Raw genomic sequence first — 18,875 nt, 5'->3', positions numbered from 1 at the left:
CCAAATATTGTATAGGGATCACTGAATGGCAATTACTGCTGGAGGGAAAATATATTAGATAGATTATCTTAATGGGTAGCACTGTAAAACAAAAATTGACTTGAAAATGCAGTATGGGGTTTTCTGAGTGATCAGAGTGACTACAACAGGATGGCCTTCAAATAATTGTTTTCATTTGTTTAATTGGAGACTTATTTTGTCCCACTTATTTTCTGTAAAACAAAAACTTTTTCTGTATAGGTTCAACAAAATATGTAAGTATGTGATTTACTTTAAGCAGGCGCTTAAATGCTTTGCTAAATCAGCAAACAGAAATGAAATAAATTGGTCCTTTAAAACAGGATTGCACATATTTTCTTATTAAGCTATACCTATTTTCACAGCAGCCATAAAACTGGCACACATCTGTAAACAGTTTTGTGTGGTTTAGCTTCCAGTTTGTACCCACTGGCCACGTCTACAAGAAACGCTTTACTGCGCAGTAGACCAATGTACTGCACAGTAAAGTGTTACTGTCTACATGTACAGGTGCTTACTGCACAGTAAATTATTGAAGGCAAATTGCATTAATTGCATGTGTAGACACACATGCCAAGAAACAACAATAAATAAGGGTGCTGACAGACACAGAAAAAAAATAATAAAACACTTTTATCGGAAGAGGTGGCACATTAGTTCACCCAACTGCACAGCATCTGTATAGATCACTGGGGCTTTTTTTTTTTTTAATCCCTGCTGAAGCACTGGATCTATACAAGCGTTGGGCAAACTGGATCCAGCTAATACAGTGCCTCTTCAGGGCATATGCTGAACTCAGTGTGGGGGTGAGCAGAGCTTAAATTAAAGCACTGAAGGTTTTTTTTTTCCATGACTTTAAATAGCCCAGATAACTAGGCTGGTTTTACTTTTTTAGGTATTCTATTGTTTTGTCTATTTTAGTATCTTGGTATTTATACACATACTTTTCTGTCTCATGACATGCCGGAGTTCTGCTGCTTCCACGCATGAGCTGAGGTAAACTGCGCTGTACCTCATACAGTTGTATAAGTGGAGAAAAGTGCATCAGTGCACATAAAATAGTGGTTGTGCACTTTTAAATGAAAGCAACTCTGATGTGCTTTAGTTCAAAAGCATGCCACTGCCATTTTCTCAGCACTGATGTGCATTTCACTGCTTATACAACTGCAAGCGTCAAAATGCGAGGCACTTGCGTGTGTAAAAATGCCCCTAAGAGTATAGTTATATGCCTACATCTTGATTAGTTTTCTCAGATAAGTAAGTTAGGGTACTGAAGCTGGGGTGGCACAGGCACTAAGGCTTATGGTTGATATTCTAGAAGTTGCAAGTTCAAAGATAGCTAGAAGTACTTGGCATTGCCTGTCAGATTACAGTGAATCTGGAAGTTCTGCTAAACACCTTGTCACAAGGACATGCAAAGAAAATGATGATTAGGTTCATTTTTTAGAAGAGATGGGTATATTAGTGGTTGATTTTTCTCATTTTTGGCTGCTATATAGCATAGACCCTGGGTAAAGTTTTCTAAGTAGCCTGAGGCCCATTTTCAAAAGTTTATGGTTTTCCAGGCATCCTATTTTTCTTCAGGCATTGTTCTTCCCTTTCCTGATCCTATAAAACACTGAAGATAACTACAGCAAGTACTTCTACTCCAAGGCATACATTTTTAGTCAGCTTGCATTCATCAAGTAGTTTGACATTTTGGACAAAAAAAAATGTGGTTCCCTGTTGCTGGCAATCATCTCCTCCTCCCCTACAAACACAGTCCATTTCCCTTTTGCCCTGAATATGTGGAAGAATCTATTTCTTATTTCCTGATTATCCTGATTACAGCTCTCCCTGGAGATTGGCAGATCAGCTCAGATGATAGTTCCAGTACCCCATGATGATTCCTAATTCTTTGGTACAGGAGAGGCCCCAGCAATTGTCATCCAGCCCTTTGCTGGTACAAAAGCCACCTAAGCCATTGTCGGTTAAACTGGATAGCATGTGTACTGCATCCACTCACTCCTTAATTCCATTATTGTCCTTTTTGGCTGTTTCAGATAAGAAGACAAGGAGGAATACAGTTACTGGTGGACCTACTGGACCATCGAATGACAGAAGTCCACCGTAGTGCCTGTGGTGCGTTGAGAAATTTGGTGTATGGGAAAGCCAACGATGACAACAAAATTGCCCTGAAAAACTGTGGTGGCATCCCAGCATTAGTACGGTTACTCCGCAAGACTACAGATCTGGAAATCAGAGAGCTGGTCACAGGTTTGTTTCTTTCTCTATCTCAATATTGATGTTCAGCTGTTCTGCAGGTCCTAGCCTAATACCATTCATATAACATTAGTTACTTCATCTTTGGCTTTATTCACCTTTTGTTTTATCATCATCTTTCCCATCATCAAATGTACACCTATAAACTCTTTAGATGGATGAAATAATACCTGCCTTTACTCAGAATCCTACAAGTATTTATTGGTACAGAAGTGATACTTTGAGCCGTGTTGCTATTTTTTCCCTGCTAGCAGAGAACTATCTTGATCAGGCTGCACCCTATATACCACTGTTCTTCATGTTTGCAGTTCCATCATTGGTTAAGTTTCCTTCATTTTATGCTCTGCTGCTTCACTTGAGGAGGCATGGTTATGCTGTGTTTGCTGTTCTTTTCCCCTTTCATATCTTTAAGCAGTGCAAGCCGGTTTCGCTTTGCTTCTGATAGAAATATGTGAAAGAAATGTGTTGGAGAGATGGTCAATGTTTCTTCTATTGCAAAGTGTTTTTCTAATTCTCAGTAGCATACTGAACAATGCGCAGTCTATGTGTAGAGAGCACTGTGATTTAAAGAAATTTTAGATTGCAACAGGTAATAACTGGTATTCTGTGATTTCAGAAGAAGTTTCATTTTAATTCTGTTTGATTTGGGCTTTTGTGAGCTACAAAAAAAAAAAAATACTGTTAAGTATCTCAGGATTAAAATATCTTTGAATCGTGTTTTACCAAAACATGCTTATTTAAAAAAAAACTTAAATGTTAGGAGTAGATGCCACCTTTTATGGCTTTTTTCATATGGTTTGTTATTGTGGGAAAGGAACAGAACTTAAATCTGCTACCCATGGCGCTAGAGTTGATAGAAAGGGCAGCACAAAAATGGAATATAAAATCGCACTGTTTCCTCAACTTTTATATCCTATTTTCACCCAGCACAAGTGGGATTGTAGCTCAGTTTCTAGTTAGTGTCATCCTTCCCCTAGTCAGTGTTGTGTGTACATGAGCATATAATAATTTCCACAGTTTTTGTGGTATGCCAAGAATTCCTCTTTCCAGACAGTGGGGTACTCTTTCAGTGGTTGTTGTACATGAGCAGTCTTCTCTCTCCATAATGCTTTGTCATGCTACATCTGCTCCCTGTTCATGAGGAGCCAGCTTGCATCACCATAAAAAAGGAAAGCAAAAGCCATGTAATGATCTTTAAACCCTGTGTGATTTCCCTATTCACTTGACTACTAAATAGTGTCAACAATGTGAAAATTAATTTTATGTTACAAAAAGAAAGTCTTAAGATCCCCTAAGGTATTTCTAATACTGATATGTCCATCATGGCTTTCCAGCTACAGGATAAAATAAAAGTTGTGGTCTCTGTGATAAAAGGATCATCACACACAGTGTTCCCTCCATTTTAACACAGGGGTCAGTTCACTTTGTGGAACGTCCCCTGTTTAGTACACAGTTGGCAAGAAATCTGCCCTTGGGTTGACTCCTAATCTCCTTGCTCCAGGAAATCAGCCCCATGACATATTTTAAATGTAGATTTTATATTTAATTTTGTTTCCTAATTATAACACCTTTCATCTCATACCTGTTAGGCAGGTTTAATTAGATTCTTCTTGTCAAGAAGATGCTGTGCTACACAGGGCTCTGATGATGCATCCTGCTGAGTGACAGAATTACTGACAGACCTAATAAAGTGTAACTACTACTTCAGTTTCAACATATTTGTTCATATTTGTCTGCCTCTCAGCTCCAGGGAGTACTCTTCCTGCTTTCTATGAGCAAATGAGTAACAAAGTGCTAATGAACTTGAGTCGTGAACTTCGGCAACTACAACAGAAGTTTCCACATTATCTGTTGCTGTAATACATGACCACTGTATCATTAGCTCTCTGGGCTTTAAAGAAAATAACTTACAGCCTGCATTTAATCCATTGCAAAATGTATGGCTGATCCTCCTGCATCCCCTCCGAGAGAAAGAAAGGTCTTTCACTTGGTTATCTCTCAACTGTGACAAATAATGATAGATATAAAATTCTGACCTCTAACAGTGGTAAGCAGCACTTGCAGTGACAGTTGTGGCTAAATGTCTACACAGCAAAAAACAATGTCACGCAGAGATAACTGAGATAGTGCTGCCTCAGTTAGCTTAGGTACTGGGAGCAGTATAGTTAGTGCAATACTCTACTTAGCTTTCCTGAGAAACATAGATTATCCTCTGTGGAGTACTGCATTACTGTGGCTGTTACTGCTTGTGCAACCTGGTTCAGGGAAGACTCAAAGTATGAATAAATAATAAGCTTATATGAAAAGGGGAGGAGCAAGTGATGCAGGAGAGTGATGCTGTGGAGTGGAATCAAAGCAGTTTTAATCTCCGGAACTTCATCCTAGACCAGGCATGGGCAATTATTTGGGCTGAAGGGCCACTTAGCTAGTTTGGTGAGCTATTGAAGGTTGGGTACAAGAGGCAGGGAGATGCCAGTTGATCCTATCCAGTCCAGGAGCTTAAAGAGAGAAGGCTGCACCACACGCTGCTCCACTTTGCCACAGCCAGGGCCAAGCCAGGCTGCGCAGCATGCAGGTTCTTCTACCTCTCCCCCCCGCCCGCGCCCCCTCCCACCCCAGCTTTCTGTTGGTGCTGCACAGTCCTGGAACTGCAGCCACCGGCAGCCAAGCCTGCATGGGACAGGGTGTGATGCAGTGCCCTGAGTAACCTTCATGCCCACCCACCAAATTGTTCTTGTTTGCAACTAATAAGATGATACTGTGAGAATGTCTTGCATTGTGTTCCTCTGAATACATTCTCTCTGAACTCTGTTCATTTTATCTTTAAGCAAATCTACTTATATATACCCACATACATAAATACCACATATACCATGCATGTGTGTGTGTGTGTGTATATATATATATATATATATATATATATATATATATACCATACACCCCCTCTATAACAATACTAGTTCTGGGTGTACTGGACTGGACAAAACCAAATATTTTAAATGTTCACATGAAAATCTTTGCAAACCTAGTTTTAAACTGCACACTAGATAATTGCTTAGAAATATCAAAAAGATGTGTGGTCAGACATAAACATGAGCACTTTTAGAAAATTTATAACCAAAAAGGACTATCGTTTGATGGTCTTTTGTACAACAAAATGTTTAGACTTTGCCTTTTGGTTTATAATTGCATTCCATAAATATGGGCATTCTCATAAAAACCCAGAAAATTTACACTACAAAATCTGTTTACAATGCATGTATTTAACCATTAACTAAATAAAGCTCTGCACTGGATAATTTTTTCTCCAAAATGCTTATTATGAAAGGATCATCCGAATTTAATTTAAATCCTCTTGAAGCCATTGTGTATTATAATTTTGCTTAAAATAACCTTACACAAATATTCACAAAATGCAAATGCTGCCTATGTTATTGTTCTTCAGCATTGCACCCAGTTTAATTTTTCACTGTGAGTTCCATACATTTATGTGGAAAAATTGTTATAATCCTTGGTAATAGGCTAGATAATAAATGAAAGAGATGGTCTTTTTAGTAAATTTTGTGAGTTCAAGCTTTAATCTCATCCTATTTCAAAGTTTCTTAACTAGATGATAATTTATAGTTAAAATAGAATTGTTTCCTCAGCTCCCACTAGCAAGGCTCAGTTACCCCCGTCATTCTGTACTTCTCAAGCCTGTAGTACTCTGTGAGCACACCATCGACCTTATTTATCAGTGTCAGGCAGGAATTGTAGCACCTTTTACCCTTTCCAAATTATTTCAGTCATTACTCTAGTCCTATCTTGGCCACATCTACAGTCACAGGGCAGTGTGTTTCTGGCCATTATTGCAAATTTAACAGTCAATCATTTTACTCGCATAAAAACATTTTTTTTCCTTGATAAAATAAAAAACATAGGAAAGAAAGTCTGAAAATAAAGTTTATTAAAGGAAAACATACTGCCTTAGAGATTCAGAATGGAAGACATACTAAAATTTGAAGGCCTTCTAGAAAGTTTTTTTTTAATTCCCCTCTGCTATTCCATATAGTCGAGTGTCCTTCTAGGTATTTATACCATTACAATCCCATAAAGTAAACTAGTAGTTCTTAAATCATCAGTTCTTTCTGCCTTCCACTAGTACAGTGTCAATGGGATTGGTTTTGTTTTATGTTTTTAAGTATTTAGGGAAACTAGGCCATGAAGGTGGATTTTGGGTTTAAGTCCTTTGTCAGTCTCAGTTCTTGCAAAACAGAATGCTGCTAATGTTGGTTGACTATTTAGAAATCTCTGTGCCTCATTTTCATCCTCATAATGTAGTCTTGTTATCTGTCATGAGCACATTTGTCCTAACAAAGGAATGAACACTGTGGTCAAGTCCTAAGTTGTGAGGAGAATGTATTTCCTCCCAGCTAGATGTATTCTTAGCAGCTGAAACTATCTGAGTAGTAGCGAGAAGTTCTGGACACATAATCATGGAACAGTTGCCTTTGATAGAAGATGAAGCGACAGTTCATCAAAATGTTTCCTTTTCTCACTACATTTTCAGTCCAGCTAAAACACAGTTACATCCAACTTCCTTTCGTCCAGGAAAGTGGTGCCACCATTACTGCACATAGAGAAGAGGTAGATCTTTATGCAGTGTGAGCACATATTGTTACAAGTGGGATCTCTGGAGAAAGAAGTGCATCTGTCCAGCACAAACATTTGAGATCAGTCGAACAAAATGTTCTTTCTTCTGCATCAAAGTTCCCAAAGTCTTCATAAAGAAACTACTTTGGGTGAGGGGAGACTGCAGAAATGGAAATGTTCTTTGTCAGAGATGAGGTGTTTAACTAACCTAGTCTTCTAGTGTGGGATGATTTCATTTTTGTGGTTCACAGTAATAAAATTAACCTCTACCCATCTCATAGCCAGCATCCCAGCTCCCCCCACTTCTCCTCCTCCCCACCTTCAGTAACCTTTGCTGCCTTGGAACTAGCCAGTTTATTAATCATATACTTAACAACATCTGCCAAGATCTCCTCCTCCTCTCTCTTCCTTATTGCAGCACTAAATCTACGTTCTCCTTTCCCCTTCCTGTTTCATACCAAGGGTTCCCATCTGGGCTTTTCCTTTAACCCTTCTGCCTGTATACTTGAAACCTGTACTTACTTCCTACATCATTAGCTCTTTCTTGCATTTCATCTCCTCTCCCTTATCTTTCATAGTTCATAGGTTCATAGTTGGTAGGGTCAGAAGGGACCTGAGCAGATCAACAAGTCCGACCACCTGCCGTGGCAGGAAAGAGTACTGTAGTCAAACAACCCCGGCAAGGTGTTCATGTAGCTTCCTTTTAAAGACCCCCAGGGTAGGAGCCAGCACCATTTCTCTTGGAAGTTGTTTCCAGATCCTAGCTGCCCTGACAGTGAAGTAGCGCCTCCTGATATCTAGCCTAAATCTACTCTCTGCCAGCTTGTGACCGTTATTTCTTGTCACTCCTGGGAGTGCTCGGGGGAACAGGGACACCCCCAATGCCTGCTGGTCCCCTCTGGCTAGTTTGTAAATGGCCACTAGATCCTCTCTCAGCCTTCTCTTGTGGAGGCTGAACAGGTTCAGGTCTCTTAGTCTTTCCTTGTAGGTCCTGCCCTGCTGTCCCCTGATCATGTGAGTGGCTCTCCTCTGGACCCTCTCCATGTTGTCCACATCTCTCCTGAAGTGCGGCACCCAGAACTGGATGCGGTACTCCAACTGCAGCCTGACCAGCGCCACACAGAGGGGGAGGATCACCTCCTTGGACCTGCTTGAGATGCATCTATGGATGCATGACAAGGTGTGGTTGGTCTTCCTGACCGAGTCCCCACACTGTCAACTCATGTTGTTTTTGGCATCAATAATGACTCCAAGATCCTTTTCTGCCTGTGCACTGATGAGAAGGGAGTTCCCTAGCCTGTAGGTCTGCTGCTGGTTCTTCCTCCCCAGGTGCAGTACCTTGTACTTGTCAGTGTTGAAACCCATCCTGTTCTCATTCTCCCACCCCTGTAACCTGTTCAGGTCCGATTGCAGCCTATTCCTCCCTTCTAGCATGCCCGCTTCTCCCCACATCTTAGTGTCATCTGTGAATTTGAACAGGGTGCTTTTTGCACCCCCGTCCAAGTCACTGATGAAGATGTTGAACAGTGCAGGCCTGAGGACCGAGCCCTGCAGAACTCCACTGCCCACATCCCTCCAGGTCGAAAATGACCCATCCACCACCACTCTCTGGGTGCGGCCCTCCAACCAACTAGTGACCCATCTGACTGTGTAGGTATTGATGCTGCAGTTTCCTAGTTTTTTAATGAGAATGGGGTGAGAGACAGTGTCGAAGGCCTTCCTAAAGTCCAGAAAGACTACGTCCACTGCAACACCTGCGTCTAAGGATTTTGTGACCTGGTCATAGAAGGCCACCAGGTTGGTCTGACAGGACCTGCCTCTGATGAACCCATGTTGATTGCCCCTAAGCATAATCTCCCCCGCTGGCTCCTAACAGACATGCATCAGAATAATTATCTCGAAAAGCTCCACCAGCTTTCACCACCAATATACCTGGATCGGTTCTGTCTACTGTCATGAATATTCACATTTTCCCAATCCTGGTTTATTTTAACCTTTGTAGATATTCATCTCTCACACTAGCTCCCACCTCCCCTTTCTTGCCAGACTCTTGAACCCTGAAATGAATATTTTATTCTTATGACCACAGTGTCCTCACCTGCAAGTGGCTCCCTTACTCCCTCCCATCCAGTTGGCAAACCCTGTGCTCCCCTGAAATAGGCCATACTGAGATCATCAATGACCTTCCAGCTAAACTTAGAAGGTACTTCCTTTTGGCTCTCCCTGCTGTCTTCTGACAATATTGACCATTCCTCCCCCTTGCCTTTGCATTTCTGTTTTCTTGTAGTGTTTTTTATAGCTGACTGGCATTTCCTCCAGCATTTCTTGTAACAGCTTCTTTTCCTCCCTTACTTTTGTCACTTGGTTCCTCTTTTTTTTCTTTATAGGTCTTCAGTAACTTCATCTTTTTCCAGTTATTCAGCAGCAGCCTCTACACTGATCATTTCTGAATCTGCATTTTCATCCCTGACAGTTTTCCCTTTATCTGATCCAGTCTGAAGCTGTGCCTCTAGCTTCCCCTCTTGCATTTTCATCTCCTGTCTCTCATTTAATCTCTTCAAAGCAGAATCTATCTTTCCTTTTAATTCCTCCTCATGGTGCAAGACAGGGGTTGGAGTGGGTCATTGTGGCTTCTGTACTCCCTGATGGGCACATCTACACATGCACTTCAAAGCACAGTAGCCTATGTTACTATGCATTAGAGCGCCACGTCAGAAACCACGCTGATATGCTAATGCACAGCAAAAATAAGCTAAGCATCATGTTAAGCATCACTAAGAAAGCATGCGCTTTCAGTACTGCACATTCAGGTATGCTTTTGCTATTGCGCTTTCATTACTGCACAGTAGCAAAAGCACATTAATGAACATGTAGATGTGCTCAGTGAATCCTTTATGTTGAAGCCAGTCAGGGGGGCAATATGAACTTTGATGTAAGTTGGAGGAGTTCCAGGATTTCCTTTACACACACTCATCCACTCACAGTTCTGCAGGTCTGTGGAAGCAACCAAAATGATTCAGAGCACAGCTGGGAGCCAGACCTCCATTCCATAAGTAGCAGAGAAAGAATAGCATGGAGCCATTATGTGATTTCTCTCCCTATGCCACAGATCTTCTGGTGGCCAAATCTACTTTCTTCAGTAAAAAATCCTTCATAAAGGGCCTGGGATTTACAGTGAATGAATATATAATACAGTTGTAAATATGTGAAATATATTAATGCAACTATGCAATTCTCAGAAGCCCTAGATCTGTATAATCAACCAGCGAGTCAAGGAGAATCTGAATTACAATACACAGTTTAACTGTAGTTTTCTGCATTGAAAACACTTTAATCTGACTGAAACATATTTCATTAGCTGTCTCTCTACCATGGTTCTGTGACAACACTCTTCCCAGTAGCTTCTGGTAAAATGAACCAGAAAAACCCTTTTATTAGTCATTTTATATAGTTGAGAGTACAGTGTACATTAATAAATATGAATGCATACAAGAGAATATATGAAATTAGCATGCAGCCTGTGGATTGTGAAATAAAAAATCTATTTTCCCTCGTTAGGGATGACAATGCATAACTGATTTGTGGCTCCACTTTACCTCTCATGAGTCACAAGATAATTATGAACACTTTTCCATAATTATATTTTAGAGTTTGCTCTATTTGCTTTGTGATTAGCACAAAAATTATATTAACCAGTGTTAATAAAGAGTAATATGGGAATCACCAATGATTCTGACTGTAGAGAGTAAAAGTTGATCACCGGACTCTATTGGCACCAAAAGAAGTTTGTTATTCTTGGTTCCTACCCTTCTCACAAACAAAAAAATTTCTTTTCTCTCCAAAAAACAAAAGTTGTCACTGCTGAAATCATTGTTTCTGCTCCATATGCAAAAGTGAGCTAAATTAGTACCAGAACCTTTTGAACAACTACCCAAAATGACTGCCCCATTGGTCTATCAAACTGTATGTATCTGGTCTTACTGAGAGACGATTTTATTCTTCAGATGATCATAGCATGATCATAACATGTTATAATTATAAATAGTGAAATGGCAAGTTATTTCTTGCTGCACTGGACAGCCAATCTGCAACTGATTTTCAGTCACTACTACAAAACAAATGTCTGAGGTGGAACTTTTGTCTTCTGAATATATGGAAGTGTTGGGTAAATTATGAATTTTACCCATAAAAACATCAAAGTTGTGAAAGTAGCTCATCTTTCGTTCTTTGCTTTAAGTTTGTCTGGAAATCACATTTAATCACTTTTCAGAAAGTTGCCAGATCAATGAGTACAGGGAATATGGCAGAAATCATACATCTTGATTATAAACTGTAGATGCATGTGTCCCGAGAAGGTGTACAGAAGGTGGAATTCAGAGTCACATACACATTAAACTCGTGTAATTAATATAAATCAGTCTTTTACTCAAAAAAAAAAAAAAGAAGTAAACCTTAGGTATTCTTCATTAATCAGATGGTCAGAGAAAAATGGAAAAATAAAAGTGGGAGAAACATGCCAATATTTGGTGGAATGAGTTTATAAATATAAAGTGATTAAGAACTGTAATAAATTAATGTAGTCTATCCAGTTGAATTTCAGTTTTCATAATTGCACCAATCAAAATTGCAAATTGTGTCATCAAAAATTCTCTATGATCCCTATCTATCTTGGAAATTTTGCAGTAATATCCAGCTCAAGAATGGGGAAAATGTTCTTAATACAGATTACATGTTGTGTTCATATTTAGCAAAATCTGATATACATCCTGTGTAAAGAAGGTTTTAGAAATCCAGTTGGAATCAGTTGTGTCAGGTGTGGGCAAAATACAAACTGCAGGCCAGATCCAGCCCACAAAGAGACTTTGTCTGGCCTGCAGTGGGTCCCTTGGTCCCACCTGGCGCAGGCGCCATCTGGCCCATAGCTCATCCTGCTGTCCCTTGCGCACAAGTGCGACTGGGGTGGCTCTACAACTGGACTGACTTTCTAGGCAGCCCAGGTGGCAGCCGTTCTTTTCAGTTACTGCTGCTGCTGGCTCCAGCCCCATGGTACTGGCAGGGACTCATGCACACAGCCCCGCCCCGGTCTGCCCCTCGCCCTGTCTGGAATGGGCCCAGCAGAGTGGACCGGCTCCAGACCAGCCGGAACCCATGCATACAGCCCAAACCCCAACCCACTCTGTGCCTGCTCCAGACTCACCTACTTTTACTGAGCAGTGGTAGCAGGGGCAGCAGCAGTGGCTGGGCAGAAGCTGCTGCTCAGTGTTGGGGAAAAGTGGCCTCGTTCCCAGGCTCTTCTTGCTGCAGCTGCCTAGATCCCATGCCTGGGCTGCCCTGCAACTCCGGTGCACTGCTACTCCTGCCCCACTGGGTAGCCTGGAGGTGCCAGTGATGGCAGTGGAGAGGAGCTGCAGGGCAGCCTGAGTATGGGCTTCAGGCGGCTGCAGCAAGAAGGACCTGGTAGTGGTGAGACCGCTTTCCCCCATGCCAAGCAGCAGCAGCTCAGCATGGGCGGGCAGTCTGGAGCAGTCATGGGGCGGGCCAAGGTTAGAGCTGTGCATGCAGTTTTCAGCTGGTCTGCTCCAGCTGGAGAGAGTCCAGTGTAGGCACAGGGTGGGCTGGGGTAAGGGCTGCGGCTGTGCATTGTTGGCAATGGCAGGGAGGAGTGGTAGGGCATGTGGGCTCCAGGCAGTTGTGAGGGGGCAGGGGGAGGGTACTGGTCAGCCTGCAGCAGAACCCTAGAACTGCCGATGTGGCCCTCAGGCCCAAATAATTTCCTGCCCCTTAGTTATGTGTATGTTAAAAACATTTTTAAAATTCTTCCTTTTGCTATGATTGGTTTTGCAGTGTTGTGAAACATCACAACCAGTCTCATATCCAAATAATCATAGCTTTCAAAGCACTATTTTGTGATATATATATATTTTGACTCAAGACTGAAATTGGAAAGATCTCTTCATTTGATGAGGGAAGCCTTGCTTAAAGAATGTATAGTCTTAGTTTTCCCTAATATTACATGTCCCTTTAGCTAGTATTAATTGGTATAAAAATATTGTTAGCTTTTATTCCAGTAGTCAAGCTTTTTATGGGTGAGATAAAATTCTTGTTATCCCTGTTAATTTCAATTAAAATGAATGTGAAAGGGAGCTTATTACGTATCTTTTTTCATTTTTTTTCCAAGTTGAAATCATTCAGAGGTTGTGTGTCCCCCCCCTCATTGAGTACTGCTGCTGAATTCATTAATGATTGAAGGTTTTCAAAAGAGCTATTCAAAGGCACAAATAACAGTTAGGTGCTGAATACCCATTGAAGCTCAATGGGAGTTGGGTCCATTTGTCCATTGGGTGTTTAAAAACCTCTTAATTCATGCATAAATATTGTTATTCGTTTTGTTTGTTTGTTTTGGCTTCTTTATTATTTGAATGCAGTACTGAGTGATTAAAAAAAAATTTTGATACAGTCGTTATGTTATCAATTAACATTTTTCTGTCCTGCTACAAAACATAGCAGCATTTATAATATGTGCAGTATATACAGTTTTGAGGACAGCTGCACGCTGTCATAATGATACCTATCTAAATTGATAACTGTTGAACATACCTTGAGGACCAAGACCTGTGGCATATGCTTACTAGGGCTATGTGAAGCTTCAGTCCCTGATTCGATTTGGCGGAGATTTGGCCCAATTCGGTGGCCAAATCTCCGAATCTGAATCAAATTAGAGGACCCTTTAATCTCCCTGAATCAAATCAGAACTCTCCAAATCGATTTGGTTTTAAATGTTTTTTCTACATACCTCTAGGGGGCCCCTTCCAGTCCACTTCTGTGTCCATTGGGGAGCACACTGGGGGGGTCCCTGTGACTGGTGTCTCCTGGGTCTGGGTCCCCCCATGGCTGATTGCAAGCCAGCGGGTGCAGGGGGGCCCCCAACACGCTCCCCAGGAGACCCAGAAGTGGACCAGGTTCACCGCTGAGCAGCATCACTGTGACCACGAGCCACACTGCTACCTCAAGGTATGCAAAAAAACTTTAAAAGCTGTGCCTGTGTATAAATCGCTGATTCTCGGAATCAGCATTGACTCTTCAGATTCGCATTCAGCCAAATCAAATCAGGGACAGTGATCCGAATTACTGAATCAAATCACTGTCCCTGATTCGGGCCGAATCCGAATCAAATAGGGCCCACTTCACACACCCCTAATGCTTACCTCTAAACTTGTGAACGGTCCCATGGAAGCTGACGATTAAATTAATCATCTGCCTGATTAAAGACTTAGGCCTTAGCTTTTTTCCTTTTCAGTCTACTGTTTCCAAGACCTAAAAGAATGCAGCTATTTGGAGACTTTCCAAAACTGTCAAGAAAGACTATATCTCCATTTCTCACTATACACCAAGTAAGCACATCTCATCTAGCACCCAGAATGTGGAACTCTAGGTCAGAGCTAATTCCTGTACTACATTTATAGGGAACAATTCCACTGCTGTTTACAGAAAGTCATCAGCTTAGAAAAGGTCTTGAAAAATGTAAACACTAGATAAAAATGGCAAATTATTCTCTTGATACCTTTGTAAGCCTTTCTGCCTAAAGTGAAGCTGGGTAACTAGGCAGCTGACCAAAACTAAATAAAACAGTGGGTTAACATTTTAGATTAATTTAGAACCAAACCTTAGTTTTTTTCACAGATTATCTTTGCTAATTATCCCTAAATTTAAAATGATTCCTTTCTGCAGGAAATGGTTCCTGAAAATGTCAATCCAGATAATGCTGCACTTCAAGAGGAAGTAGGAAATCTTGATAGTGAATGCAATATGAATATTAAAAAATAATATTAATATTAAAAAAGTTAACAGTATTTTTGGGTGCTTCTAATATCACAGTGTTGTTAGGCTTTACTATGTTAGTTTACTCTATCTGTTTTCTGAATTTCTAGTCTTCTTTTTAATGCAATGTAACATTAAATCACAAGGTAGTGAATCATATTTAACAGAGTTGTGGCAAAGGGGGACAGCCTTTAATATTAAGGTTCATCAAGCAGTTTATCAATGCAATAATTTTCCACAAAAGTGCCCTTGACATTAGCTCAGCTACTGGAGCATGTAAACACAGATGTGAAATCTTATTGTGATATAAACTACACATTCAGAGATTGCATCTATTTATAGGCACAGAGCTTTTGAAAATTTCATTTTAAAAGTAAGTGATGGGATCTGCTAAACCAGCGGGGACCACCTTTTTGGCAGGCATGCCACAAATTAGCTCCACATCCTCTGCAAGTACCACTCTGATCCCCTTCTCCTTCCTAATCTGTTACTGTGCTTGCTGTTCCCTGCCAAGTTGCTGATCTTTCTGCTCCCTGCCCTGTCTCCCTGCCTGTCCTGTTCCTGATCTGCCCCTTGGTGCACACAGAAGCTTCCCATTCCACTTGTGGTATGTGCGCCACAGGTTGGCCACACCTGTGCTAAAATATTTCCAAGAGAAATTTCCTGTGGCTCTTAATGCTGAAGGATCAGGCCTTTTGGATAATTCTTGACCCATTTTCAGTTGCAAAGTTTAAAATATTTGTTGATGGTATTCTTACAATCTCCCTCTTTAGTACAGTCCTAAAACCCAATCTTTGATAGTACAGTATGCTTTTGCAGTGTAGAATTAATAGAGTTATCCTTTTCTTGCAAAAATTAAACTGCAGAAAAACAAAACAAAGCTGTGAAAAGGACCTGGCAAGTTTTACTATCTGTCTATGAAAGTATTAAGAGGGAGCTAATAATTTTGCTTTAATGATTTATAGAGAGATTTTTTAGAAAGGGTTTTTTAAGATAAGATTCCCAGTTTTTAACGATACTTGCTAAATCAATGAAGCATTTTTGCCTGGCTAAGTGCTAAATATTTTTAATTTACAAGCAAGATTTGGATGATAACATATTTAACTATTCTGTCTTTACTATCACTTTACATTCACAATGATGCTAAGTACGTTTTCCCCACTTGAAATGAGTCAAAGATTACTGTATCTTCTGCATCTATTCAATTCGCTTTGGATGCAGTTCTTTAACATAATTGTGCAGTTCCTTTTGACATCATTGAAACTAATCATTACTTAAGGTTAAGCAATTGCTCATGCTTTGCTGGATTGGGGCCGCTGGGCAGGATTGTGCTCTTTTGTACCATAGTGCTCTGGGTGCAAAGAGAAGTGGAGTTCCCTGCTGTAAATGAGAATGCTTTGCAGGACATGTTCTGAGTTGCCACGATCTCGTGGACCAAACAGAAGTTTACTGTTGGTTCTGGGGGAAGGGGTCAGGGGGAGAATCTAGCTGCTGGCTGCAAGCCTACAGCTGGTTTCCCCTAGCAATGGCTACTCTTCCCTACACAGCTGCAAAGTTTTCACCATGGGGGAGAGGGGCAAAGAGAGCAGAGGGAGCTTGTTCTAGGAGTTCCCCCGCCAGGACTGGAGGGTGGGGTGGGGTGAATTGGAGCCCTACCTCCCCCCCCCCCAACCCTGGGGGCATAGGCAATACATAGGGACACGGTGGGACATGTGCCCCCCTGAAAATGCTGTTGTCCCCCCGCTTGATAGCAAACGCTCTGGCTGGTAGTGGGGTACAGAGTGCCCCCCACCCCCAAAATTGACTCCACTGGCAGCACATCAGCAGTGGAAGTGCCAGTCCCTGGCTGGCCGCTGGAGAACCCCCACCCCCTGGTCTTGCCCCTCTGGTGCCCTCTCCCAGACTCAGGTGGCACCAGTTGTCCATACTTGGGGGGGGGGGGGGCTCCAGTACACCCACCCCACCCTCTAGCAGAGGCTGAAAACCCCCCAGACCTAACTCCCTCCACTCCCTTTGCTCCCCTACACCCAATTCTGAAAACAGCAACAGGCTGTCAGGCAACCATGGAGCTGTCTGCAACCATGCATTTGTGTTTGGCCACAACTGTAGACCACATTTTATGGATAAACGATGTGAAAATTGTCACTTCTGTCTGCGCCTACTTCTTCCTCCAACTCAGCAGTTTCTTAATGGATGAAGGTCATATAATCATTTGACTTGATCTCCCATTACTTGAGATACTGTTAACCATGCTGTTCTTCATTCTCGTACTGCAACAGTTCAATCCTGTGAGGCAGTGATGATTTCTTATCCTCAAATCTCTTGAAAACATTGGACCGGAGACTGAATATCATAATTTCCAGTTACTTTTCCAGTTCAGTAAACAATACCTTTAGATTTAACTGGGCATCTTCATATATTTGCATAAGACAATGCTTTCTTCTAAGAAAGGGTTGTAAAGTCTTCATTTGCTACAGTGTAGACTAATCTATTGAGTGCTTTCTTTCATATCTGTACCAAAAGATACTTATATGTCAATAGCAGTATAAACATTGTACCTAAGAGAAACTTTTAAACAGCATTTTAAAACTAAAACCCTTTTCAATTTTAGATTATCTGCTCAGCCATAGAAAATAGGTGTCTAAATGGGACTTAGACAAAATGTAGGTACCTGAGTTGCAAAGAGTAGTACTCCACATTGTCTGGGAAGGAAGATAGTTTGTTACTGTTTCTATTAGTAAATGCTTGACAGACTGAGTTGCTCCAGTGATGGGCGCCTATTTGTCCACAGAGTTCCAAAACCCCAGGCAGTACTGCCTGGTGGCAGTCATATTTCCAGCCTATTGGCTATAGATCAATAATCTTCAGCAAACTTCAATGCCATTCAATATGAATTATTGATATACAGTGCATGGTAACTCTAAAGGTAATTTTACAAATTGTGTAATTTTACTTCTAGGGTGATGTTGTCTGTTACACAGCATTTAAGTAAACAAGATTGTCACTTTCACTGAATCATTTTCTGCCAAACCTATTACAAGTTGCATTCCAATTAAAAATACATTCCTCTCCTTTATGAATGCATTCTAAAAGTGTGAGGTTACTATTTCTGTTCTAAAATTGAAATAAATAACTGTCTTTACCCACTGATGTAATTTGTTGTGCTGATGAAGAGTCACTCAACTTTTTCATAAAGATCAAGTGAGTTATTCACCTTCAGCTGTCCTTAGTCAATTAAATCTTTCACTTTCTTTATGCTCTTAGCTTGATGACAGGGCTTACTTATTTATAGTTCAGTTGTTAGTGTGACTTCCTTCCTTCATTCCTTCCTTTCTTCCTTCCACTTTGGATGCCTCAGACCGGGCTCGCTTGGAGCTGCATGGGGTGATCCTGAGCATAAGACTCCCTGGCTTCCTATCTCTTTTTTTTTCTGACTCCCACCTGTCTAAAGGTCTCTTGCTTTTCTCTACCTCCCTTTCTGATTTTTTTCTTGCATTTTCATGATTTTTTTATCTCTTTTTCCTGTTCTCTGTCCTCTCCCCCTTTTAATTCCGGTTTCTCCGTCTGCAAGTTGCATTTGTCTACTTCACAGCTTCTCTCTTACTGTTTCTCTTTCTTTCTTTTTTGCTTATCTGCCATGGAGAGTTGTCTTATTTTATCTTTTGCCTTTTGAGGGGTGCTCTTATTCCGCCACTCTTTCTCTTTTTCTTTTTCATTTCTTTTTTTTTCCCCTAACCCCCACACCTTTTTCTCTTTTTCACTCCTTCTTTCTCCCCTCCGGGCAGTCACCTCTCTCCCTTTTTGCTTTTTATGGTCAAGTTCCCAGACACTTATCTCTGTAGTTTATATATACAATTTGTTTTTCATTCCCTTAGTTTTAGCTTTTGGGATTAACCCTGTCCTAGCAGGAATGGCTGCTCCCACACACAGCAGCTGGCATGGGGATGCCTCTCAAGACCTCCCGCTTAACCATGGCTTGAGGGTTCACACCCCTCCCTATGTCAGGGTTGAGGTCTGCGCAGGTGCCCTAGCTGATCTCCTGGGATGGCGTAATGTATGTTACGTGGCTCGTGTTAACATGGTCCCAGTGATTTACCAGAGCACTCCCACCCTGGTCAACAGGGTGTATGCAGAGGGCCTTGGAC

At 41.3% G+C, this 18,875-nt stretch overlaps 1 protein-coding gene across 7 annotated transcripts in view; it reads left to right on the top strand.

Moving 5' to 3' along the window:
• CTNND2 (catenin delta 2) overlaps positions 1-18,875 on the top strand; it is a 1,263,346-nt gene that overhangs the window by 1,009,316 nt on the left and 235,155 nt on the right. For all 7 annotated transcript variants that reach the window (XM_019483895.2, XM_059728600.1, XM_019483890.2 and 4 more), the window contains one exon: positions 2,061-2,274. In XM_019483895.2, the coding sequence (XP_019339440.1) occupies positions 2,061-2,274 (214 nt within the window). The remainder of the gene's footprint in view (positions 1-2,060; positions 2,275-18,875) is intronic.

The sequence above is a fragment of the Alligator mississippiensis genome, chromosome 5 (assembly GCF_030867095.1).
Source record: "Alligator mississippiensis isolate rAllMis1 chromosome 5, rAllMis1, whole genome shotgun sequence".
NCBI lineage: Eukaryota > Metazoa > Chordata > Crocodylia > Alligatoridae > Alligator > Alligator mississippiensis.
Note: the sequence above shows the minus strand (reverse complement) of the source record. Positions and strands in the feature narration are given on the sequence as shown.